Raw genomic sequence first — 25,867 nt, 5'->3', positions numbered from 1 at the left:
GTGGCTTTTGAACTCATGCGGAGATGTTCACAATTCTCACGTTGAATTTTCTCCCGTCTCGGTGCTTTCGGCCTCGGCTCACACTCATTGTTGACGTTCTTGCCTTTTCCTGTGTTCATCGGCGAATAAAGCATCGTGATATTGTTGTCGTGTAACTTAGAAAATGCCGAGCCACATTTAGGTTGCTTGGCGTGGACAAAGGAACTCGCTCCACTTAGTGCTTGTGTGTGTTTGCAGAACAATGCAAAAAGTATTGGGGGGGCGTAGAGGGATGTCGGGGCATGGGTCGAACAGAACATCTGATTAATTAATACAGTAAGAAAAGTGTAGAATTTGGTGCTGCGCTAACTTCACGTCACGTTTGATTATATATAGATCTGTTCAAATATTGTACTGTACACATACTATCATTTGATTCTTTTCAATTTTAGTGAGGAAAAGCAGCGTGGAAAATAGATGGATGTATTCATTTCTCTTATTTATCTAACCTTTATCTTAAAATAAATCAATTATCAAACTATTTTGTAAAAATGTAATTACATTGAAAAGCTTTCAATTTCCATGATGTTAGTTAAGATGAATAAAAGTAAGGTTTTTTTTTGTTGTTTGATATTCATTTTCATGTTGCAAACCAAAAGTATTTGGCCTCGGCGGAGATCCGGATTTGGCGTTTCTGAGCGAGGCAAAAATGTAGAAGCCGCAACCTGAAGAGGGAGGGGCGTAATCTTGTTATTTTTCCCATTATTTTGAATTCTCAGGCAACAACGCCCAAATTCAAAGGATAGAATATGTAGGAAGGTTCATTCTAATCACCAGCATGAATATGTATCACAAATCTGCGCTTTTGCTGTTTATTTTCTAATCACATTAGCATTTGACGTGCCCACTTAAGCCGTCCTTCTCAGTTCGGCAGCGGCTTCACCTTTCACTTGATCGAATGACGCCTTGGTGCTGCTCAAGCTCTCTGATTTCTAACCACGGAGGTGACGGCACCGGCGGACGTCTTTCACGAAGGGCGGTGGGTGCGTAGCAAGGGGGGGGGGGGGGGTGTCACTGAAGATGCTGGTAAAACGAGCACACACCCTCTCAACACCGTCCAGAACCTCCACTTTGTCTTCTTCGTCGTCGTCGTCGTCCTCCGTGCGGCGTGGCTATCGTTAAAATGATTTATTTAACTATTGGCCCAAGGGGCTATTTTATAATTCATTCCTTTACCGCCAGGGGAAGTGCAATCCGGGCAGATGAGTGAGGGGGAGAGATGGAAAGACGGAGAAAGAGAGAGAGAACCTCCGAGCTTTCGGGAGAGTGGGGGAGTGGCGTAAACTGCCAAAGGATGAGCGCCGTGTCTCTTTTCCCCCTCGCCGCAGATTAAAAGCGAGGCGAGCACGTCTAGTCTGGAATAAAGACGGGGAGAGCGGAGAGGAGGCATCTATTTATCGTCACTGCCGTATTAACCTCTCACGCTGCCATCGAGGGGACGGGCCCGCGCGATCGTGCGTTTACGCGTGGATGTGTGCGTTTATGGGCCTCGTTGCATTTTCCGTGACCCTGAAACGAAGACAACAGGGAGGATGTCGGTGGGTTGGCGGGTGGGGGTACAGCCGTTTCAGGGGTGCTAGTGGATAGATGGTTGGATATCCATCCATCCATCCATCCATCCATTTTCTTAGCCGCTTATCCTCACAAGGGTTGCAGGAGTGCTGGAGACTTAGATAGTCCCAGCTATCTTTGGGCAGGAGGCGACGTACACCCTGAACTGGTCGCCAGACAATCAGCCACAATCACACCGACGGGGCAATTTAGCGTCTGCAATTAATGTTGCATGTTTTTGGGGTCCGGGATTGAACCCGGGACCTCAGAACTATGAGGTCGACGGTTTACAGTTGCTCCACCGTGCTGCTGCAGCCGGACATGTATTCTTCAATTTCTTTTGTATGGATTTGACTCTTTTGTTGTGGCAGCTGGGAAGTTTTTGTGAGACACACGGAGGAGTCTCAACACGACGACCACCTAACACCCTTGTATACAGTACATTGAATCAAATAATAACACGCTTAGAAAGCGTAAACATACAGCAAAATCTTGAAAGTGTGACGAGCCCTGATGGCGCGTAGTTCAGACGGTGGCAGTGTTTGTGTTTTTATGTACGGGAACTACAAAAGCTTCTTCTGCTTCTACTCATCACAATCACTGAAATTAATGCGAATAAAGGTAGAATCCCTTTCACTGAACCCTTATTTAAGAACAGTTTTCTATTTTGATTTCTCATATCTAGGCGTAGTGCTAATGCTCAAACTGCGCATAATGTTCCGATGACTTCAAATGAGAAATATTTTTCAGAAATACTGCATATTATCTGCCTTGTTTTGAATGACCACTTAGACCTAGTATACGACAGGAGTGGCCTGCAGACTGGCTGGTACCAGAACAGAAAAAAAAAAAAACAATCATAAGAATGCAAAGAAAAGTGATCGACGGGGGGCATCCCTTAACCGGGGGCCCCCCCCCCACCCCCACACCCTTTTTTTTTTTTTTGGTCAAACTATTAGTGGTTGATGTAGCTATCTTCTATCTTTTATCTATCTTCACAATACCGTGCAACTACTAACAGTCTCATTCATTTGTAAATATAATACAGTTTTTGCTTCGTTTTCATGTCTTGTTTACTGGAGAAGTTTCCATTCGTTTACTTTTAAATCTCATCGAGAGCTAATTCGGGTGCTTTTTTTTTTTTTTTTTTTTTTACCTCCCGGCTGTGTTCACCTGTCGTGTTCCTGAAGGGAGGCTTTTGTTCACCACCAAGGCCTTTAACCACCAACAACCAGATCCATCCAGATCCAATTAATGCGGCAAAGGTCGGGGCTAATCGATGCAATTGCAGAGGGGATGGAGGGAAATGGGGGGGGGGGGGGGCTGTTGACATAGAGGATGACTGGGCCTAATTGAGCTAATAAAAATCAGAATCTTTCTAATTCCTAAAAGGGGGCCGCACGAGGAGGGCCACCAGAAGTTTGGGGGGCGCAAAACAGACCGGCCGTGACGGAGCGTTTCATTAGCTTTAGAACTCGAAGCAACGTCGATCCAAAACACGGAATGACATCAACTCGGTGAAACGCGCGGTCGTTCATAACCCGTCCAACACAGGTGGGAGGAGTTTTCATTTCCTTGAGAGGGAACAATTCATCGGGGAGACGAGGAGGTGTGGCCGCCCCCCCCCCCCCCCGAGATTCATTTGATTGCCTTTTGACGGTAAACGGGGGACACTTACCGTTCAGAGCCACGAAGGTATCTGAAAGTAGAAGAGAGCAGCAAGAAAAAGTGCGTTATTGCACGTCGGAAAGAAACTTTCACATTCACTTTGCCAACTCACGGATTTCATCATCGCCTTCGATGCTTGGCACGAGACTACTTGAAAAAACTGCCACATGGTGAAAAAATAGACTGGGATATTTCCGTACGCCGAACTCCAAATGATCTATACCCTGCCCACATTTTCAAAAATGTCAATTTGTTTGGTTTGATCCGGTACGCAACAAAGTTTTAGTGAACATTGAAAGTAGAGCCTGTACACCTCTGGAAACAAACTTTCTTGTGTCGTTTCCAACCATATGAAATAGCTTAGCTGAACCTTGTGGGCCAGTAATCGAATTACTGTACTTAGAATCCTGAAATTTCTACCACACAGAGATAATATTTTTCAGTTGGTCACGTTTGATGAATATTTTTTGATATCTTTGTTATATAGAGAGGTGCCTTGAGATACAAGATTACTTCATCCCCTGACCATGCGCTCAACTCAAAACTCCCATGCCTCAAATCATCTTTCACAATTGAAGTGAATCCGTTCCTGCTTCCCACCCCCAAAAAAACAAAAATTTTGAATGCAAAGAATGTTTTACTTCAACTAAATGGACGTTTTGCTGCTTCTAATGACATGCGCGTTGGCTACCTGGGGCATTATAATACCCACAGGAGACCCACACGAAGAAGAGTGTCGCAATTGACTCAATACGCTGCAGTGTTATCGGTCGTTCTTTGCACAGGACAAACAAATGCCTGTGAATATTGTTATGTTGTCTGACTGCATGTTTTGCTCTTCCCTTTGTGTTCAAATAGGGAAGTAACACAACGCTGCAACAGCGATACTGGCCCGTCTACAACCTTCTAACTTGTTTGTTAGCACGAAGCTAAAGAGCGCTTATCTAAAGCGAGATATGCGGTTGTTTGAAATACACAATGCCTAATTGTATTTATGATCAGTTTGAGAGGAAAATTCAACCGGGAGTGTCGATTAACAGCCGGAAGCCTCTTTTTGGAAAAATTGTTCTGCCAAACTCTTGCTTGTGGTGAAATGTGTTGAGTTGAGTTCTCTGCCAGTATACTCATATCCAGTATCAGTAACTTTTGATCTCAAGTGCAAGTCAAACAAATTGGTCAGACAACAGGTCGTATCTTGAAAAACTGCTTTGGGTCACGGCCGTGTAATTTTCGGCACATTGGTAAACACGTACTTGGGTTACCAAATATTTGGTTCTTGCGCATAGAGAAGCAACTTTTTGTTCATATAACAAGCCCTACGCTTCACTGCTTCACAACTACGGCAAACTATGGATTTCTTTGCCACCGTGTTGGTGGCGAGATGTTGTCTGCTGTGGCTAACAAGCCCCAACAAGTCCAGTCAGGCTCGTGTTGTTGGAAAAATATCAGGCGCTAAACCGAATATAGTGCCTGACTTGCATGAATTCTTGAAATCTAATGACAACACACTGAATAGCAAGTGTACCACGACTGTCAATTCAAGCGTAACTCAAAAAAGGAAAGGCTCGACTGTACAACGTTTGATTCTTCCCACTGTGTGCAAATTTTTCAGACTCCCTAATTGGGTTGAGAGTTCCACGCCATGTTTTTGTGTCACTAAACGAGTGACTACACACACGAGCAAAATCCTTTTGCCCACCGTGGTGCTGAATGTTTGCGTGACCGCGTGCAAGAAGGAAGACAGTCTTTGCGCCACAAGGCACAGAACTCGACCGACCGAGGCGAGTAAAGATGGAGGGGGGTGTAGGACGAGAGAGAACGGCGCAGATGGATGGAAGATGCTGAAAGAGAGGATTGTGAGAGGGGAACAGATGGGGGGGGTGGGAAAAAGGTGACGGCCGCGAAGACGGAAACAGAGGAGAGAGGGTGAGTTAGCGTACAGTGTGTGTGTGTGTGTGTTACGGGATGGCTACGGTCATCTGTGAAAAAGAAAAGATAGGAAAGAGGGAAAAAGGGCCTGCTTACTTTGGCAGTCTCCCAGGCCATCTGTGTTACCGTGCTCCACGTCCTGCTCAAAGGAGGATCTGCAGGGAACAGAGACATCACGGTCAGCGGCGGGAAGCGGGCCAAGAGCCGGCCGGTGCCATTCCAGTCACGTCGCTTCGGCGAAACAACAACAAAAGCAAATTTCTTAGCAATCCTTCACCGGGGCCTGCGGGAGGCCTTTAACTGGAACGCCATCAAAGAGCACCGAGCAGGCACCCCGAGGACTCCAGCCAAAGGCTTATGACGAAAGAAGCACGCAAGCTAAAAAAAATCCAGAACTGGCACAGGAGCCCTCACCCGTTCTGGAGGTACCAACTGATCTGTGTTGCATTTGCACTTTTCCACGAGACAACAACGGGGGTTTCATGTTTGCGAACAGGGCACAAACACTTCATTACTGTACTTCACATACTGCACATTTGACTTTGATAAGATTTCTCGCATTCACTTTTAGTCCATTTGATAAAATACGTACTGTATTCTGACCAGGATTGGTTTCCCCTGAGCACCTTTGTTCCATTGACGAAATGACCGCCCCGCGGAGCGCAAAGCAAGTCAGGCCCGTAATGTAGAGCGCCATTGCCGACGGCAATGCCTACTTAAAAATATCAGCATTCGGAAACTCCCGCTCCAAGCTGAAGAAGCACATCAAACTACGTTGAATTAAGTCCCTTTAATCCACTGAAGTCAAAATGTTCACATTGTCACATCGTCATTAGCATTGTGAGCTTGTCCAGGCACATGGATGACATTGGCCAAGCTAACGCGTGCTAGCTAATTCTGCTCACTAGTCATCACACATGTTTATTTCTTATATTTCTTGTAAATTGAACACACCACAGAGAAGTGTCGGCAACGACCCTGCCAAATTTGAAGGCGAACCGATGATGCGAACAAAGGCGCTCGAGTTCTCACGTAGGCGGCGGCTGGGTAGACCTGCGCCAGATGCCCAAACGCATCTCTGGGAAACACCTGGACTTTCAGCTACTTTATTCACTCGTCGACATCCAAAACGTGTTCTGACACGAGTCTCAATCACATGGGCCGAGGCCAGCGCGCCGAGGCGTAGCCAAGCCCCGAGACAGAAGGCGTGAAGTACAGGGCGAGGGCGAGAAGTTTTTGGAGATGCTATTTTCTGCTCCAATCTGCACAGAGACCTGTTTTCGGCCCGAAAGACGACCAAGCGAGCGGGAGATCTGTGAAACAGAGCGGACCAACTGTCAAGCAGGATCACAGTCACGCATGGCAGCTTCTCACAAAGCTCATCCCGCCTCTCATCTTCCTCACCCGCCTCTGCTTACAATTACTGCGCGAAGGTCCGCCTGCTGCACTCCGATCCGATCCGATCCCACAACTAACCCGCTCCTGTTTCGGAAAATGTGAAAACCTTACGAGGAAAAGAGGATAACAAAGAGAGTGGAAATAAACGTTTACCCTTTCAAACCACAACAATAATTCAATCACCAGCAGGATTTGTGAACTTGAGAGCCTTGCCAGTTTTTTGGTTTTTTTTTATCCAGCACCAGATTTCCTCACAGTTACTTAAACCCCGACCCCCCGTCTTTGCATACAAGCCAAATTGTGTTTTCAGGGGGATTTTATTGGACGGTAGTGATTGTTTTATCTACCGAGACAAAAAAAAAAAAAACGCATTTGCGAGGCCGACATTTATGGGACGCATTACTCATTATATCAGTGAATGAGATACCATATCACTACTCTTTGAGGAACCTTCCAGGAAAGCCGCGCATCTGCTCCAACACCACATCCAGTGACCCAAAAGCAAAACACTGGAATTCCAATTCGGATCGGCGTTGGCGACAGCACGGTTACAATTCGACAGCTTTTCCGTACTAATGAACGTGGAGCGAACGTCAGCATCTTATCAGTCACACGGAACCAACAGAGTGTCGTGGACACAGAAGAAGAGCCTTGTGGAATTTGACACCACATACGGTTCAGATGAGGGTTAAGATCATGCATATTAAAATCGAGCTTGCGCTGTATATTAGAGGAGGCAGCTTAACTCAGATGCGATTATCATGTGAGATGTGCAGTAGTGGCACACGAAGGAATTGCATGCATTATATTGGGCAGAGCAACATTAATTATTCATACCGGAAGTTAATTGGCACCCAAAATGAGTACGCAGCTTAGAGTAGCCATTCGTTCATTTTGATTCGCGGCTCAACACATTCGGACAACTTTCGTTTGGCAGTCAATTCGCGGTAACGGCAAAACTTAATGCAGAGGACTGGCAGATGTGCGATCATAAGAATGGACCACAGGGGGGCTGGGGGGCATATCGCAGTGGAATAGGAGAGGCCAAGATGCTTGGATTACGGACATAACTCCACGCAGCCGGCACAAAGGCCATTTGGAGGTTCAAATGCACGCCAGAGCCAGAAAAAAAGTCAGGAGAAACCCTAAATAAATGCACGCAAGTAGTCTCCAAACGAAAATATGTATTTGGACCACTTCTTTGTGTAACAAGAAAAACGTGAGCGTCGAAGAATTCCTTTCACCCCGACCAGACGTCCTCCCCTTGTCGATGCAATATAGGAAGCGGTTAAAAGAAAGCATCAGGCTGCGATAACAACAACTACCTTCCTATCCTACCCTGGAGAGTGGAAAGGGAGAGCAGAAAATGTGTTGACAGAAAGTTGCTCAGTGAAGAGACACAATATGATGACGCCTGCACACAGCAAAGACTCCCATGTTGGCGTTGGTGGCCTCAAACAAACATGATGGATCGATGCCCGAGGCTCAAGTCTGGCACCTGACTGAAATTTTTGAGCGGGGAGCCGTGAAGTTTGCGCCTTTTCCGGAGCGGGGAGACGGCAACTTGTTGTTGGTTTTTTTTTGGAATTTCGTCTCCACAATGTTTTGAAGAAGACACCAAAAACTACCGGAACCAGAGCTGTGGCATTCTAGTGCGACGCAAAAGGGTCCACTGTCCAAATATTGGTAATTCATCAGCTAGGGACGAGACAATCTTTGACATTTCAATACCTGCCTTGCAAATAAACAGCAACGTTGTCTTTTCACAGCTGACTGGAAACAATTGGAAAGGCGGTTGGCCACCACGCTGGCCCGTTGTCGGCTCCTTCAATCCGAGCTCTCCGTCGCCTCAGCTTTGCGAGATAATAACAGGATGGGTGCGACTTCTTTTGCGTGTTCGTGTGCGCCTTTGGCAGCGCTGGCAAGCCCCGCTAATCATTTTGCAGCGCAGGGATCACATTCGTTCAATGTCAAATAGCCAGCAAAGCGCCGCTCCTTTTGTTATGACTTCACGTCCAAAATGTTTTTCCCCACCACAAAACTCGAATATGCTGTTTTCTCGGAGAGTATAATCGGGCTCCGCGTCCCAGCTACCACCACAAAATTACAGCGAGCGTGACCGTCGAGTGTTGCTCGGGTTTTCCTTCCATTGGGCCCTGCAATAGCCTTTGCAGCTGAGGGAAATTGCACTTGCACGCCATAAAATTAGAAAGCGCACAGACACGTCAAATCCACAGATGAAGGCGACCAAGCATTTCAAAGAAGCTGGAACGTCACGTTGGAAAACTTGAAAAACGCTTGCACGGCCTTTCAATGCGGCCATCGTTGCGTTCGAATTCACTGGACCAAAATACTTGAACCTGAATTGGAAGCAAAGGAGGTTGACGGCCCGAGTATTCATTCCAACAATAACTTTCCATCTCATATTAATTTGAAATGATTTCCATCCATCTATTACATGCGCCGCTTGCGAGGAGCTGGAGCAAATCCCAACTGGCACCGGGCGAGCGATGGAGTTAACCTCGGGCAGATCAATTTTCCCAAAATCTTCAGCCTACTTTCTGTGCAAGTCCATGAATAATTTAGTAATACAAAACATTTATGATACAACCATCAATTCTAATAAGGTCAGATTTATTTCAAGAATCTGAGGATTTGCCTGCGAGCGTTCAAGTGGACTGCTAAATTAAGGGCCTCGGAGGATTTTGCAAAATTAGCCTCTTGTTTTGTCAACTGCGGCGAAAGCCTAATTCTAATTCAAGTCTGCCGAAGACGGAGCGTTGTTCAGGAAAAGGCCACAGAGGACGCGCCGGAGCTGAGAATTGAACCTGCGGATGCCCCACTTGTGAAAACGATCACTCTCTGCCACCAAAAGGGAGAGAAATCAGTTGCGCTGCTACCTTTTCCACCTTCAAGGCATGAAGCAGCTTTCCCGACGTCGTCGCCTCGCCTCACGCAATCATTAACCCCAATTTTAGTGGACCCAACGTGCATCCGGTCTTGTTGCAACATTGGGAGCGGCAGCACCACCTCGGAAACCCCGCAAGGACAGACAGAAATTTTCCGTGACAAAACAGGGTCAGGAGAAAAAAAATGGAGCGTTGCAGCAAAGATGAGACTGTGGGCTAAAATGCGGTTGCATCCACAGCTCAGTGCGTGCGATGCTCGTGAGAAGAGCCATGCCGAGCCGAGCAGTAGTGCGGTGGAAAAGGGGCGACACGTGAACCCCTTGCTGCCTCTCATCCACCATAACTTATTAAACACAGTGACTTACTTGGTGTCAATCACTCGTCTGCACGCTCCTTCTGACACCCAACCACAGTACGGGTCTCGGGAGGCGATACAGGACCTGGGCGATACACAAAACAGTCGACATCACTACAAACACTACAACAGGTACGGGGGGCCTTCTAAGAAGATGAATCAGTGTGCCGCCGTGGCTGTTAAACGTACTTCTTGCATCTTCCGTGCCTTTCGCAGCGAGACAGAGGAACTTTTACCACACAGGAGCTGAACGCCACCCACAGGGCGTGACCCTTGGCGTCGATCTGCATGCTGACGATGCGCTTGTCCTCCACGCCGTCTATACTGCACCTACAGGAAGGACGAGACAGCGCAGACAACGGGGTGACGATGGACAGAATTTATTTGGCTTCAAATGAAAAGTGGAAAAAAAAAAAAACAACAATGTGACGCAGCTCGGGCTTTTTGTTGAAGATCACAAACAAATTGGAGTGATTGAAAAAGAAAATGAGCCTTCAAAATGAAGAAACGTCAAGACAATGTCTCCACCATCAAATGCTGCTTGAACGTCAACAGTCAATCAAATGCCTCAACTACAACCCCCAGAACAATGGATGACACCTTGTCTAGCACCGTTCTTATGCCCACACATGACTAAATGTTTGAAAATGTATCATCTTAAATGCTCCGGTGGATTTAATAAAACCCGCCAGGTCAGAGTGGGGATTTTCCACTTTGTGACAACAAGGCACACTAAAGCGGCCGTGCTAGCACGGAGCCCCTGTCCACGTTCGCTCGACCGCCATGACATGGGCGCACTCACGGCCAACACTGAGGCACTCTAAGGCGACCACACCAGCCTGCATGATGTATGCGGACACATGGCTGACAAACGGGGCCACCGTAGCAGGCTGTTCAAATAAAAGATTGCATTTCGCCATGTGGGCATAGCTAGCTAGCTAGCTTGTTAACTGCTTCCAAAAGAACTGAAATGGTGAAAAAGAGTTAAGATCACATCTCCCGAGTTGAGTACTACAGAGTTCTCGGTCTTTGCACGTTTTCACTTGACAAAATGCTTGCTGTTATGTTACAAAACCAGATTTGATGACTCATTATTAAGATGACGTAGAAGTGGACCAGATAATGCTGCAATAAAGCCCGCGAGGTCAGGGAGAGAGTGGCTGATCGAAGGAGATCAAGAACAAAGTGATAGAAATACAACAGATGGCCACGGTGAGCACTCAGCAATAGCGCTGCACTTTAATGGAAAAGCCGCTAACGGGATCCACCTCCCCAACTGTCCCCGGCCAGTCTTTGTCCACCCGACCCCAGCGGAGCGTACTGTGCTGTAATCCCTTTGGGTGTGCCCAGCATCTTTCTCTCCATCCTTTCCTCTCCCCATCCTCATCCTTAAATTTGCAGCGCTTCGATGTCGCATTAACGTTCTCAATTAGAGCTTAGAGTCCATCTACACTGGGTAATGCCCTCCAATCGGGCGCGTGCTGATCCAGCTAACGCCAGCCGGAGGGTAGAACGCGGGCAAAGTCACTTACTGTACTCGAGCGATGCCAGATGGCCGACGGCCGACCGCCGAGCGGCGTGGTGAGAGAAATATACAGGAAGGAGACGCGGGGAGGAGAGCGGGAAGGAGGCGGCGCCCTGCCCTTCATCCCTTCCATAAGGCCGGTCACATGCCCGCAGTATGTTGGCTAACAAACAGAGCTGACCCCCGATTTCAGCTCTCTAATGCCATGCCTGCAGCGACGGGGATATTTTTAAAAACTATGCTATGGTGGCTTTTGCAGAGATGGATAAGTGTCGACATTTCGCAATTGCTTTGATTTGTTTTTTTATTTTATTTATTTTTTTTTTTGTTCGAATCATCCCACCAGATCCAGCAGAAGGATGTTTTTCTCCAAATTGGAACTCATTTTTGTCATGCCCGCCCGGCGACAGGTTGGCTAGCGTAGTGGGATTTTCAATAAAAGGAGGCAGCTGGATAAGTTCAGGACGGTTTACGCTTGGTGGAGGTCTGCGCTCCAATTTGACCACTAATTGAGGCGCCTTTTCCAGGAGGATTGTGATTGGGTGAAATGCTCTCATAAGTTGGACAGCCCGTGTGCCTCTGTGGGACGTGGACATTGTTTTTTTTTTTTTTTTTTTAAAATAGCAGCGCGCACGTCATACAACCCATGACAATAACCCGACCTCGCTGATCTTCAACGCCGTCCATTAGCCCGCCACGAAACATTTGCCCTGGCAGGGTCTAAAATGTGGCTGCAATCGAAAGCTGTGCGCCAAATTCATAATGAGTCTTCATCCGGCGGCCATATGCAAGACACGCATCTGTGCACGAACCGGCAACCTTGTCATGTTTCAGACGAGCTGGCCGGATGGACGCTGAAGACAAACGCAGAGCCCAATGTGAGCTCGCGCGAGCGTGTTTCCTTTAATCAGCCAGGAGTTTTGGAGTTTCGGAGGAGCCGGGCTGCGCTGTGGTCTCCGACCGCACGACGACGTTCTCCAGAGCCTTGGGTTTGACGTCTTTAATTTAGGATCTGCGGTTGGGTAGAGTGTAACCTGATAAAAATCTTTTTAAAATGATAGAGTAGCCATCTGCTTGGCTGACTCCACTGTAGAAGTTGGGTTAGGGGAGCGCTTGCCCTCTGCGCTACGTGAATAACCGCGTCCACATGTTTGATAATTCCATATTCTAAGCGTCGTGCGTTAATGTATCGGTGGTGGGGAAAAAACAACAACATACTTTTCAGGATTGTAGACATTTAGTTCTTCCAGGAACAAGCTGTCGTTTAGGAAACCGTTGTTCATCTTAGCGAGGAACTTGAGGATGATGCCTTTCTCTGATCCCAGGAAGACCACAGTGCGGTTCTTATGGGGGCCCGCCTCGCTGTCCACCACGATGCGTGTCAGTCGATAGCTGAAACACAACATACAAAAACGCTCGCTTGACATCTTCTGGTCGGAATCGATAAATGTCAGCCACTTTCATCTTGGCTTGAGACATTCACACGGTGGAAAAATCCAAATCACGACAAACTACATGTTGGTCGTCCTCATCATGAAAACCGAGAGATGCTTTGGTGCACGGACTCGTGAGTCAAACTGTGGTTTGCTGGTAACTTGTTCTACGACCGGAGACAAACAAAATCCCGTTCGGTTTCAAGCTTCCTGTAAATTTAAATAAATCTTTACCAGACAGTACTTTGATGCAGCCAAGACTTTTTTTGTGTGTCGGGTCGAGTTATTTCTCACTTGGGTGTTTGGATAACTCTCTCACCACAAATAAACAAAATGGCACCTTGAGAATGATTTGATCCACAATCAATTGATTACTGTGATGGCAGACTGGACTGTCGGGCACTTTGTTATGATTTGTCAGCACCCTCTCATTATTCTCACTTGTTTCCTCTTCTTTGTGGTTATTTGCTTCTTCCGTAAATGCAATGTACTTGTGTTTGACTAAAAAAAAAAAAAAAAAAAAAAAAAAAAAACAGAATATTGTATGTGGACACTCCAAATCTGATACATTTTTTTTTTTTTTTTTTTTTGGGTGATATTCTCTTCAGTCACTTTAGGTCATTTTGGACCAGGCTTAAATAAAGGAAATATCACGGTTGATTTTCTGCACCAGAGTAGTGTCAACTTTATTCATGATTAACAGATGGCGATGAAGAGCACCAGCAGGGAGCCAAAGTTGCAGGTTTCCACCTCTCACCTCTTTCTTCTGGACCACTTTCACAAAAGTTGTGTGTGGTTAATTTATCACTGGCAAAATGAAAGCATGCAACATTGCACAAAGATCACAGGATCAATCAGCCTGCCTTTCATCAGGCGGCTCAGAAGTCCAAAGGCGGGCTTGGCCGCAGCGGGGCCCGAATAATCTAGTTGATGGAGTTCACTTTGAAAAAAAAAAAAAAAAAAAGCATGTCCGTTGACTCCTGCAAGGAGAAAGTTGCAAGTATACGTGTCACCCATCTTTATCTTCTGCCAATTTATGGCTGTACATACAATAATAATCCTAGTAGTACTTCCATAATAGCTTGCAATGGTACACAGCTTGCCGTTCTCCCGGCGCTCAATAGGGTAACAACTTTGGATCTCTGAAGTGGTCAGTCAGTGCGCTCAATGTAAAGACACGGCGGACTCTCGCAGGACAACGGCGAGATGGGAAATGAATTTCAAGCGGGATGAACATTAACCTCACTTTACAATAAGAAGGTCGCATCTTAACCTTGCCGCCCGCACATTTGCTCCGAACGTCCGTTGAATTGCTCGGAGCGCTCGTAAAACCAACAATAACAGCAGTCTTTACGCGTATTCAACAATTTTCGGGGGACCCGAGGTTGATTTGAGACAGAGAAGAGACACTTTCAATGGCATGTTCTGTTCTTCTTGGGTTTTTGTTGTTGCTGTTATTATTATTTCTAGAAGGATCTTTGTAGGATATTCGTATCCTTTGATTCATTGTGCTCAGCCAGCAGAGGTTGCAGAACCTAAAAGTTGGATGCTAGGGTGTCTCAAACTCTGTTCCTGCACGTTTCCAGCTGACGTCTTTGACTTAAAAGCGGTATGCTACGAAGGGATGCCGGCAGCTAGCATAAAAGACCTCGCTGGGCTGCCCACATATGCCTCGGCCACGCTTATTTTTATATATTTTTTTCATCTTACGTAAGGCTTTTATCCGCCGACTCCAACTCGCACTGCAAAGTGCTGCTCGTCGTGGCGTCACTTCTAAAACAGCGATTATGTAAAAGCGAAGAATTATGTGTTTTCATCACGGTGTGTCGACGAAAGGGGGCGGGCAGTTTTAACCTTGACGGTAAGTGTTCGTATTCTAAACCGAGCCGTGGCGGTATGTAGGTCAGACCGCGGCAAGATGTGCGGTGGGGAAGATGATGATAACTCGCAAAAAGCCAGGAAGAATTCTTCGTGCGGCTCATCTGCGCCGCGCTGCTACGACCGGTGCGGCTTGTCAAAGGTCTGCCAAGCACTTCGGAAATTCAATTAAAATCACATCCTGCTGGAATGACGGCGAATTTTCCATATACAGCAGGTGTAGTGCTGTTATAATACTTTGTAGAATTTAAAAAAAAATAAAACAATCCTCAACCATGCACTGGTTTTGGACAAATTGGACCAGACCAGAATTATAGACCAGTAACAGTTTTTATGTGTACTAGAACGTGAGCTTAGTCCGTTGTCTCGATAATTACCACGAGACACAAAAGAGCGACAATTGGACCAAGCAAAGTATTCAGGGCGATATGTCTGAAAAGGTGGCACGTTGAACCAGCCTAACATTATCGGGGACCTCAGAGAACAACGCACATTTGTCTGTCCCACAGTTTTGCAAGTTTTCTTTGGCCTTCGCTCGCTTGAGAGAGAGATCTGCGCACCTCCTGAGGCGTCACCTGACTCAAAATAATTGCAGCTACATTTAAAGCTCATCTAATTGAACTCAACACAAAGGAAACGCAGAGCATTGACGGCGGCGTCTTTATCGCTACTTTGAGGTCTTGGAAGTGAATAAGAGACGAACGAGCGCAGCTCATAACAGTGAAAACAGGTCACCGGCTGGCCCGTGGTGGAGCGCCGCAGCGTTTTAATGAGCCCGACTCTCAGAGTAGCACTTCACCTAATTATTGTGCCGCTCCGAAGAGTGCGCGTAATACTTACCGAACCATGGTCTTGAGGAACCAGGGCCGGTTGGCGATGGAGGGCACCGCCTCGTCCATCAGGGGATGCATCTTGATGAAGTTGAGCGTGTCGTCGGGGAACTCGTTGGAGATCTTGTACCGCTCCATGGCTGGACTGCCGGCACAATCGCCGGGCCTGCGATACACAAATGAATGAAACTACTAACTTGGTTGCTTTTTTTTTTTTTTTTTTTTAGCTGATGAATTACTGAATCAAAAATCCCCACTGCTCATTTGTTTTCGGTTTGCTGTGTTCGCGGGACGGCGCAGTCAATTTCTACAAATGAACTCGTTAAATTTGGGTGAAAATCCACATTAAAAGCTCATTTTTTACCACCTGAGTCGTGATGGAACTATAAGCCCACTGTAGAAGTCCATTTACACACACGAGAGCCACGTCAGTGTGATCCAGTGAAGTGATCAACTGAAATGACGTTCGGCACGATTCTTGTAATGTATCTGATCTGATCGTGTGGGTGTAGCTGACGTCTGAAGGCTTTGAACGCGGGGTGTGTCCAATTCTCTGTGGTTACCGGATCAAGTGACGGACACGCAATCTATCCGATATCTGTAAAGCAAGAAGGTGAGACGCAGACGGCCGTTAAAAGAGAAGCCGCTCCTGATGGCGCGTCACCTCCGAGAGCTTGTAAAACAGTTTTGCGGCAAAGTCTTTGATACCACGCCACGCCATAAAATCCACACCCGCTCTCGGAACCAGCGGCATTAGCCAGCTGGCTAGTGGACGTACGAGGTGGCGAACGCGCGAGGAGCAGACGCCGATTTCGGCGCTTCAGCGGGAGAAATTAAAGTTGAGATGTTGTGGTTGCACAGGTCAGACGGTTATGTTTGCGTGTCGCGGGCAGTCTCGACACTCGTGTCAGGTTAGGCTGCAAGGCCCCCCCGTCAGTGTTAATCTCGCAACCGTTGCAGGCTACCGCTGATGGTTTCACGCTTGTGTCAATCAAACGGGGAAACACTTTTGCGGGAAAATGATGGATTTGATCAAATGTCACGTCGTTATCCGAGCCGCTCATCCTCACAAGAGTTGCGGGAAAGCTGGAGCCTATCCCAGCAGGCTTCTGAACCGGTCGCCAGTCGCTGAGGGGGGAATCGATCGCACGATTCCCTGCACCAAATGCAGGCGTGTGTACCGCTACACCGTCAGTGACTGTTTTATTAAATGTTATAGTACATTTATGTATTGTGGGGGGATCACAATGGCCAGAGTCACTCATTATGAGGCAGAATTTATGGGGGCGAATTACTGACCCCAAAGACGACAATTTTTTGGGTGTCCAATCTTATGCTCACCAAGTGCAACTCATAGCCGGGGGGCTCAACTGCTCCACACCGGCCAGGAAGAATAGTGGGTGGGGGGGGAAGGGGAATCACTTCAAGGATTTGAAGATTCATTTTGTTATTCACGTAGTTTCATAATGATCGCTATTCTCGCACTTAACGCTGGGGGCGACTTGCCCCCGCTGGATCGACGTTACTGAGAGGGGAGCATTTGCATAAAGCCAACGGCCACAAGTAGACGTAAAGACATATGGGGAGCAGAAGACAAACAGACACTTCTTACGTAGAAAAAGTGTGCGGAGAGGGAGGGAGGCTAACACATGGACGAGCAGTCTGCTGCAGGGCCAGACCTACGGGGGCCACCGTCTGTTTGCCGCCACATAAAAGGGTCCAGAGGACCAAAATGAAATAAATCACAAGCAAAAACAACTGCCCGGCTGTCTGATCTTCATCCGACCGGAAGGGGGGGGGGCCACTCTCACCTACCCTCAATTGCGCAAAAAATATGTCCGTCGCCGAGGAACGGCCGCTTCGTTGGAAGCAACGACGCTAGCCCTGCCCTCTCCAGTAAATCTGCTCATTTTGATCACGGAGTGGGGAGTCGCTCTTTGCCGGCTAATTAGTGAGCAGTGAATTGATCAGGCTCGAGCGTTTGTGGAATTAGTCGTCCATCTGTAAAACGATCTCGTGCTTCATTTTGACACCGCGAGATGCTTTTTGATGGGCCTTGCCTGTGTGGGTGCGAGTGGAGTGGAGTGGAGTGGAGCGCAAGATTGGACTCAAGGAGCAAAACCGCACACGCATCAGTTCGGAGAGAAATCTTCACATTAAATGTCGCTTTATGTATGTTTATGTATTCGTATGTTAATCTTAATTTACGGGCAATGACTTAAAAGGACCAGAACAAAAATTCCGCTGAGAAAATGGGGAGCCAAAGAAAAAAAGCAAAATGTTGTAAATTTCTTGATTTGGTTGTCTCACAGTTGCTACTTTCTTCCGAATTGATATTAAAAAAAAAAAAAAAAAAAAAAAAAAAAAACATTTGTACTCTCTCGGTTGTTTCCATCACGACTCAAACTTGAATAAAAACGAGGGAAATGCTACATATCACAAAGATATCGAATTTTTAGTTAGCACATTAAAGGTCGGCGGGAGACAAAAATGTATTCCATGGCGGAGGAATAAATCTGGGATTATGTAAAAAAAAAATAAAAATAAAAAACAACGAGTTTCACAAATTGTTCATATTTTTTTTTTTATCAGTGAAGAAAAACTGTGATTTTACCAAAAACATTTTCACACTCAAATTAAAAAAGTGTATACATATTATATACATTTTGTTGACTGCTGGGACAGCCTCGAGTACTCCCCGCGACCCTTGTGAGGATAAGTGGCTAAGAAATTGATGGATGGATGGATGGATGGACATTTTGTTGAGTAACAGACAACAAATGAATAATGATGGAAACAATGAGTAATGAATGAACACAGATTGCGCTTTACAGCTCGAGTGGTACCTTGGCTTGGGAACCCGCTCCTCAGGAAAAGGCGTCCAGGTGGAGTCTGGCGATTTTTGCTCTTTGAAGCGCCCCGTGAAAGCGTTGGCCACCTCCGCCATGTCGTAGGCACACACGGCCGAGCCCGGAATGCTGGCGCCATGCAAGCACAACGCAAAAGCGCACGTCAAAGATCCAGGGAGGCGGGAAAGCAGATTGGAAGCCTCCAGAGAGGGCCGGCTTCGGATGCGCGGATTTGAAATTTGGTGTTGACGGCTCAACCGAAGCTTTGGAGTACGCCAGGCACTCATTCAGAGGGGATTTTACAACACATAATTGTACCCGTTCTAAATAAAGAGCCAAAACGGCACATTTAACATGAAGAGCCGATTGGTTTGAAAAGTCCATTCCACCTCCTCTTGAGTGGTCGTGAGACCCCACGGAGCGACTGGACCGCAATGGCTAAAGTCTAAATGCCGAGTACTTTCTGACCGGAGACTCAGTGGAGGTCTGTTTATTTTTCACAAGATTACAGTCCAAAGTCGGAAGCAGAACTGCAGGATGTGCAACGCGATCGCAATATGAGGTCAAAGTCAGATCGGAACGACGCCTTCTGCGAGGTTTCTAAATCACATTTTTCCAAATGCTGAGACAATATTTGTGAGCATCGCATGAATCCAGTTTTTGCAGGATTCAGGTTGAATTAAAGCTCAAAATTTAGGACGGGTGCGTAAAGAAAACAATGTAGCCGATCCAATATGACCGGAAAACAAATATTTGGGACAGTTTGCAGAATTTCTCCAGGAAAAAAAAAAAAAAAAGTAGTAGCTGTGGTCAACATGCGGCTTGCCTCACACATTCCGTCAGCCAAGCGATAACCCGCCAGTCTCGGACTTTCCAATCATGATCATTTTTTCCCCCTTTTGGAATAGGATTTACTTTGCGTGTCAATGACACCTGCGGACGTGCCAAAATAAAAACGCAATTTCGACCTGAACCGATGCACCAATGACTTCATAACGGGTTAAATGACAAGAAATGGGACAAGTCTTGGAAGTTCTTGATGTGGTGTGTGGTGGGACGGGCCCACGGGGGACAAAAATGTGACTGTCTTTGGGCACTCGCAAACCACGATAGGCTGTTATCCCGATTGAGTTAAGCGCGAGCTTCCACGTGGATCACTGGCGGAAGCTTCTGTTTCCGACGACCGTTTTGACTCGCGTCTCATTGATTTACGCGCATTATATTTAACAGTGCGCTATTAACTACGAGAGCTTAGCGACATCCAAGGCCTGCCAAGTCCTATGAGGGCACCGTGACTCGATCGCTCCGAAAGGGCTCCAGGGCATCGGTCTTCATCACAAGGCCAGTATGACGGACAACAGATTATTTTATTATTGCGAGAAAAAGCAGCCGTCTGCTTGGAATCAATGCGTGTCATGCTGATGAGTCACTTTCGCTATTTTGCAACACGTCGGCGGGCGCTCAGAAAATCCAAATCTAACAGACGCGCATTCACGACGGCGTCCGTTTTGAAATGATCGGGCTGGATTTTCGGGTCGTTGCATCACGGCGAAAGTTCATGCTGGAGACAAAAAAGCCCAGACAAGGGTGCTATTATCCAGCGCTCGTGGTTAATACTTGGATTAGCCATGAAATTACAATCATTGTTGTCTGCAATAGGCCATGTTAGACTGTCGAGTGTCTGGTTTTAGGTGGTGGACAACCAAGTCCATAAAAGAAAAGGAAAAGTGATATAATAATTATCTAGGTGAGACCTGCTGTTGGCCAGGGACCAGCCCCAAACATGGGGTAAGATTTAGCTCAACTGCAACTATAAAGTATAAAGTATAAAAAGTGGCATAGAAAATGGATGAACGGATTTCCTGCGGCCAACATTTTGGAATTTGACACTTTTGGGAACGAGCCTTCCCTTATTAACTTCTTCGCCTTGCTGTTCCCTAAATGACGCGACGCTATCGACCTCTTCTTTTCTTCTTCTTTTCCTTTCGGCTTGTCCCGTTAGGGGTCGCCGCAGCGTGTCATCTTTTGCCATCTTGGTCTTATCTCCTGCATCTTCCTCTCTAACCCCGACTGCCCTCATGTCTTCCCTCACCACATCCGTAAACCTTCTCTTTGGTCTTCCTCTCGCCCTTTTGCCTGGGAGCTCCATCCTCAGCATCCTTCTACCAATATACTCACTCTCTCGCCTCTGAACATGTCCAAACCATCGAAGTCTGCTCTCTTGAATCTTGTCTCCAAAACATCCAGCTTTGGCCGTCCCTCGAATGAGCTCATTTCTAATCCTATCCAACCTGGTCACTCCGAGTGAGAACCTCAACATCTTCATTTCTGCCACCTCCGGTTCTGGTTCCTGTTGTTTCTTCAGCGCCACCGTCTCTAATCCGTACATCATGGCCGGCCTCACCGCTGTTTTGTAAACTTTGCCCTTCATCCTAGCAGACACTCTTCTGTCACATAACACACCAGACACCTTCGCCAGCTGTTCCAACCTGCTTGGACCCGTTTCTTCACTTCCTGACCACACTCTCCATTGCTCTGTATTGTTGACCCCAAGTATTTGAAGTCGTCCACCCTCGCTATCTCTTCTCCCTGTAGCCTCACTCTTCCCCCTCTACTTTTCTCATTCACGCACATATATTCTGTTTTACTTCGGCTAATCTTCATTCCTCTCCTTTCCAGTGCATGTCTCCATCTTTCCAATTGTTCCTCTGCGTGCTCCCTGCTTTCACTGCATATGACAATATCATCTGCGAACATCGTGGTCCAAGGGGATTCCAGTCTAACCTCATCTGTCAGCCTATCCATTACCACTGCAAACAGGAAGGGGCTCAGAGCTGATCCCTGATGCAGTCCCACCTCCACCTTAAATTCCTCTGTCACACCTAAGGCACACCTCACCATTGTTCTGCTGCCATCATACATGTCCTGTACTATTTTAACATACTTCTCTGCCACACCAGACTTACGCATGCAGTACCACAGTTCCTCTCTTGGTACTCTGTCATAGGCTTTCTCTAGATCCACAAAGACACAATGTAGCTCCTGCTGACCTTCTCTGTACTTTTCCACGAGCATCCTCAAGGCAAATAATGCATCTGTGGTACTCTTTCTAGGCATGAAACCATCGTGTTGCTCGCAGATACTTACTTCTGTCCTGAGTCTAGCCTCCACTACTCTTTCCCATAACTTCATTGTGTGGCTCATCAACTTTATTCCTCTATAGTTCCCACAGCTCTGAACATCCCCTTTGTTCTTAAAAATGGGAACTAGAACACTTTTCCTCCATTCTTCAGGCATGTTTTCGCCCGCTAGTATTCTGTTGAATAAGTTGGTCAAAAACTCCACAGCCATCTCTCCAAATTGCTTCCATACCTCTACCGGTATGTCATCAGGACCAACTGCCTTTCCAGTTTTCATCCTTTGTAGTGCCTTTCTGACTTCCCCCTTGGTAATCCTTGCCACTTCCTGGTCCTTCACTCTTGCCTCTTCAACTCTTCCTTCTCTCTCATTTTCTTCATTCATCAACTTCTCAAAGTATTCTTTCCATCTATTTAGCACACTACCGGCACCAGTCAACACATTTCCATCTCTATCCTTAATCACCCTGACCTGCTGCACATCCTTCCCATCTCTATCCCTCTGTCTGGCCAACCTGTAGAGATCCTTTTCTCCTTCTTTCGTGTCCAACCTGGTGTACATGTCTTCATATGCCTCTTGTTTAGCCTTTGCCACCTCGACCTTTGCCCTACGTCGCATCTCGATGTACTCCTTTCGCCTCTCCTCAGTCCTCTCAGTATCCCACTTCTTCTTCGCTAATCTCTTTCCTTGTATGACTCCCTGTATTTTGGGGTTCCACCACCAAGTCTCCTTCTCCCCTTTCCTACCAGATGACACACCAAGTACTCTCCTGCCTGTCTCTCTGATCACCTTGGCTGTCATCGTCCAGTCTTCCGGGAGCTTCGGTTGTCCATCGAGAGCCTGTCTCACCTCTTTCCGGAAGGCCGCACGACATTCTTCCTTTCTCAGCTTCCACCACATGGTTCTCTGCTCTACCTTTGTCTTCTTAATCTTCCTACCCACCACCAGAGTCATCCTACATACTACCATCCTATGCTGTCGAGCTACACTCTCCCCTACCACTACTTTACAGTCAGTAACCTCCTTCAGATTACATCGTCTGCACAAAATATAATCTACCTGCGTGGTTCTACCTCCGCTCTTGTAGGTCACTATATGTTCCTCCCTCTTCTGGAAACAAGTGTTCAACGCGACGCTATCGACCAATCTGCTCCAAATACGCTCACTCGAATTTCCCGCCATTATCCAGAAATGGAAATGCACGGATCAAACGATGCACTTGTAGAAATATTCAGAGCCGCTTCATTGAGTTTAAACGTCCACTAAGGGTGCTAAATTGCGGTGTCACAAGCAATTGTCATATCTGCTCCAAAAAAAAAATACAAGGAGTCATAAAACGGAGAACGGGCGTAAGCCTTGTGGCTTGGTGGTAATTTTCAATTTAGATGCTGCGTACGAATATGAAGGCCACGCTGAATACAAATTGTACAAAGCAAAAGAGGTTAAGCACCTGCGTGGCGAAAGGGCAGCGGGACTGTTTTGATTGGAGATGTAAATGTTGACCCAGCGGACTCTCACATCGCCACATGGCGCCGGGCACGCACACACTTTTAGATCTCGCAAAGGTCGGCCTGTCACCGTGCGGATGAGCCGTTGTTTTCATAATCGGGTTAATGAATGCAAAGTCGCCGTTGATGCGCACAAACAAAATGTGCGTCTGATCTGTGTCTGATCTTTGGAGGAATGTACTCAAAATGGTTTTAGCCTCAAAGCGGGCTTCTAGGTAGGTTACAGAACCCCAAGGGCTCAGCAAGCAGTACCTTGGGGGTCCGCAAAATAATTTGCAATTAATTGCTTCTCTTAATTATGGCGTAACTTTTTTCTCGTGACATTGCAGCTTTTTTTCTTCTCTGAGACATAAATTTGGGATTGCAACATTCTGAGGTTTCTCAAGAATGGGCCAAATTTTCATTCCTGTGGCATTTGGTAGGAGAAGTTGAATTGCTATTAGTATGGTGAGGGGCTCCCCTCTGTAAGTGGTCCCTGGGCCCCAAAAGGTTCGAGAACTTGGTTCCAGATACGGCGGCTACCTGTTGTACGGCGTGGAGAACGTGGCCATCACGACGTCCTTCCCGTTGATGTGAATGACGTCCGTCACCGCCTGCAGGATGTTGAAGTAGAAGTGGGAGTCGCCCGGGATGGAGCAGTTGAGGCGGGACTTGAGGAACGACGTCCATTGTTTCTCCAGGACGCGAGGGGAGCCGCCTCTGTCGTTCTTGCAGACCCTGGCGACCCGAGGAAACACCACCTGGCCCCGACGTCGGTACGGAAGATAACATCAGCCACTACTACGCGCGCTGACAAAAACTGTCGCATATCATTGGGCCCATGTAAATTTAGCTGCTATGTGGGAGATATTAGCACGACACTAGCTTCATGCTAACTGCTACAGTTTGAAGAAATACATTAACAGTAGCTGCAGAGGAGGTTTGTCCTCGTGGGGTTGCCGTAGTTAAGCGTGGGAGGCGACGCAAATGACGAAGAGACAGTTTGGCCTAGTGGGGTTGCCGTAGTTTTTGTGCGGTAGTCGATGCCCAGAGGTGCGGAAGGGTCTAACGCCGATCGTGTCGGAACAACTAATTACGGAAACGCTTTTGACAAAGGCCGCTCAAAGTAAACAATTTGAGGAGTACCAAACAAGAATGGACAGCCTTAGTGGAGATGGGGGGGGGGGGGGGGGGTCTGCGTGTCCACATTCACAGATGGGGAGTATACCAAAGCATTCGTACTCGACGTTGCCAATAAACATTTTGCCAACTTCGCATAAAGACAGAAGAATCAAACGAATAAAAGACATGCCTTTGTCGGCAAGAACCGTTCACAATCGTAGCGTCGTGACGGCAAATCAAACTGAATTACGTTCACGATGAACGGATGGAAGTCTCGACGCCTGCGTGAAGATTAATCTGACGATGTATGAACTCCAAAGCCGTCGCTAGCACTAGCTGTCGCATGAAACTTTTGTCATCGTGGGTGAGCAACAGTCTAACAATGCTATTTCAAATAATTCAGACTTCTTGTACTCTAAAAGTGTTGGTCTTTCATAAAAGCGAAAATACACCTGTACTTAGTTTTTCAAATACTGTACAGCTCTTTTGAAATTACATTTCTAAATATTTGGCCTTTCTGGCTTTCTCAGTCGAAGAGGTTTCCCACGCCCTGCACTCGCAGTTCGTTAGCTTGCCGTACAACAGATCCTTGCTGATCGTTACGTGCGCTACTACACCAGATGACGGCCGCATGCCGTTAACCGGTATTTGTAGGATTTTGCTAACTTCGTGTGACAGACAGATACTTAGCAATTTGCCAATCACTAACCCTGATGTGTGGCGTCGAGTCGCAATAGATCGGTAGCTGAAAATGCTTAGAGCCGGGCTAGCTGCTAGCATTATCGTCAAAACCGTGTACTTTAGTAGGCTTGTGCAAATGTAGAGTATTTGGATTGTGCGCTTGCTCAACATTTCAACACCGTGAAATAAAGATGCAGGAAATCCATGCGGCAGCAGACTGTACAAAATGGAGGGCTCGAGTCGGAGCCACAGCTTGAATTACGTCACTGGCGGCAGGGGCGTAATTAAACTATCTTCCCCGTGCACTTCAAACTTTAACCGCGACCCGAAAACACTACTCACACCAAGCCGTGTGAAAGCGAACATGCATTTACACCTACGACACACACGCCCCGTGACGACCACACGCACTCGAAAACGTCCTCCTTTAGGACGGCCACCGTGTGTTTGCTGTAAGATTACCGGGGGGGGAATAAAAACGGCAACACTGTGGCGAAGTGAACGTGTGACAAAATGTCAGCTTTACTCATTACATTTAATTCGGTCACACGTCAGCTTACTGACAAAAGTCGCACTATTATTAGTATTTATAAATGACAAAATACGCACTGGATGCTGATCACCACTTTTTTTTGTTTTTCTTTTGACTTTTGTCAATTTGCCACTAAAGGGGAAGTATTTTTTTAAACACCGATGAAAGCCAATCTCATATTCAGTAATTACGTGTTGTCCGTTAGCAAACGTTAGATTGCTCAGTTCTTCTGCTGCATTCCTAATTACAAAAAAAAAAAAAAAACCCTTGCAAGGCTCTGCGCGCTTGTCTCTCACTCCTGGCGGGAAATCCATTATTCCAGAGTTTCTCGTCGGCTCATCTCCTCGCTTCCGACTCTCACTTTCTCTTATGCGTTTTATTTGTTCTGAAAATGCATACGGGCAGGCCCATTTTCCATTTTCCATTTTCCTCTACCTGCTTTCCAATTAACTTTGGCCCGGCGGAATCCAACGGCTGAATTGAACGCATTAAAGAGGAGGATTCTTTGTTGCGCTCCCGCCGGTGCTAAAACCGAATCTTATT

At 46.8% G+C, this 25,867-nt stretch overlaps 1 protein-coding gene across 9 annotated transcripts in view; it reads right to left on the bottom strand.

The window, feature by feature from the left end:
* sema6a (sema domain, transmembrane domain (TM), and cytoplasmic domain, (semaphorin) 6A) overlaps positions 1-25,867 on the bottom strand; it is a 155,498-nt gene that overhangs the window by 18,165 nt on the left and 111,466 nt on the right. For all 9 annotated transcript variants that reach the window (XM_061816772.1, XM_061816769.1, XM_061816770.1 and 6 more), the window contains 8 exons: positions 23,533-23,750; positions 18,362-18,493; positions 15,526-15,681; positions 12,593-12,766; positions 10,039-10,179; positions 9,860-9,934; positions 5,284-5,342; positions 3,269-3,289 (listed from right to left, as the gene is read on the bottom strand). In XM_061816772.1, the coding sequence (XP_061672756.1) occupies positions 3,269-3,289; positions 5,284-5,342; positions 9,860-9,934; positions 10,039-10,179; positions 12,593-12,766; positions 15,526-15,681; positions 18,362-18,493; positions 23,533-23,750 (976 nt within the window). The remainder of the gene's footprint in view (positions 1-3,268; positions 3,290-5,283; positions 5,343-9,859; positions 9,935-10,038; positions 10,180-12,592; positions 12,767-15,525; positions 15,682-18,361; positions 18,494-23,532; positions 23,751-25,867) is intronic.

This window comes from Syngnathoides biaculeatus, chromosome 4 (assembly GCF_019802595.1).
Source record: "Syngnathoides biaculeatus isolate LvHL_M chromosome 4, ASM1980259v1, whole genome shotgun sequence".
Classification (NCBI taxonomy): domain Eukaryota; kingdom Metazoa; phylum Chordata; class Actinopteri; order Syngnathiformes; family Syngnathidae; genus Syngnathoides; species Syngnathoides biaculeatus.
The sequence above is the reverse complement of the archived record's forward strand: the minus strand, read 5'-3'. Positions and strand labels throughout refer to the sequence as shown.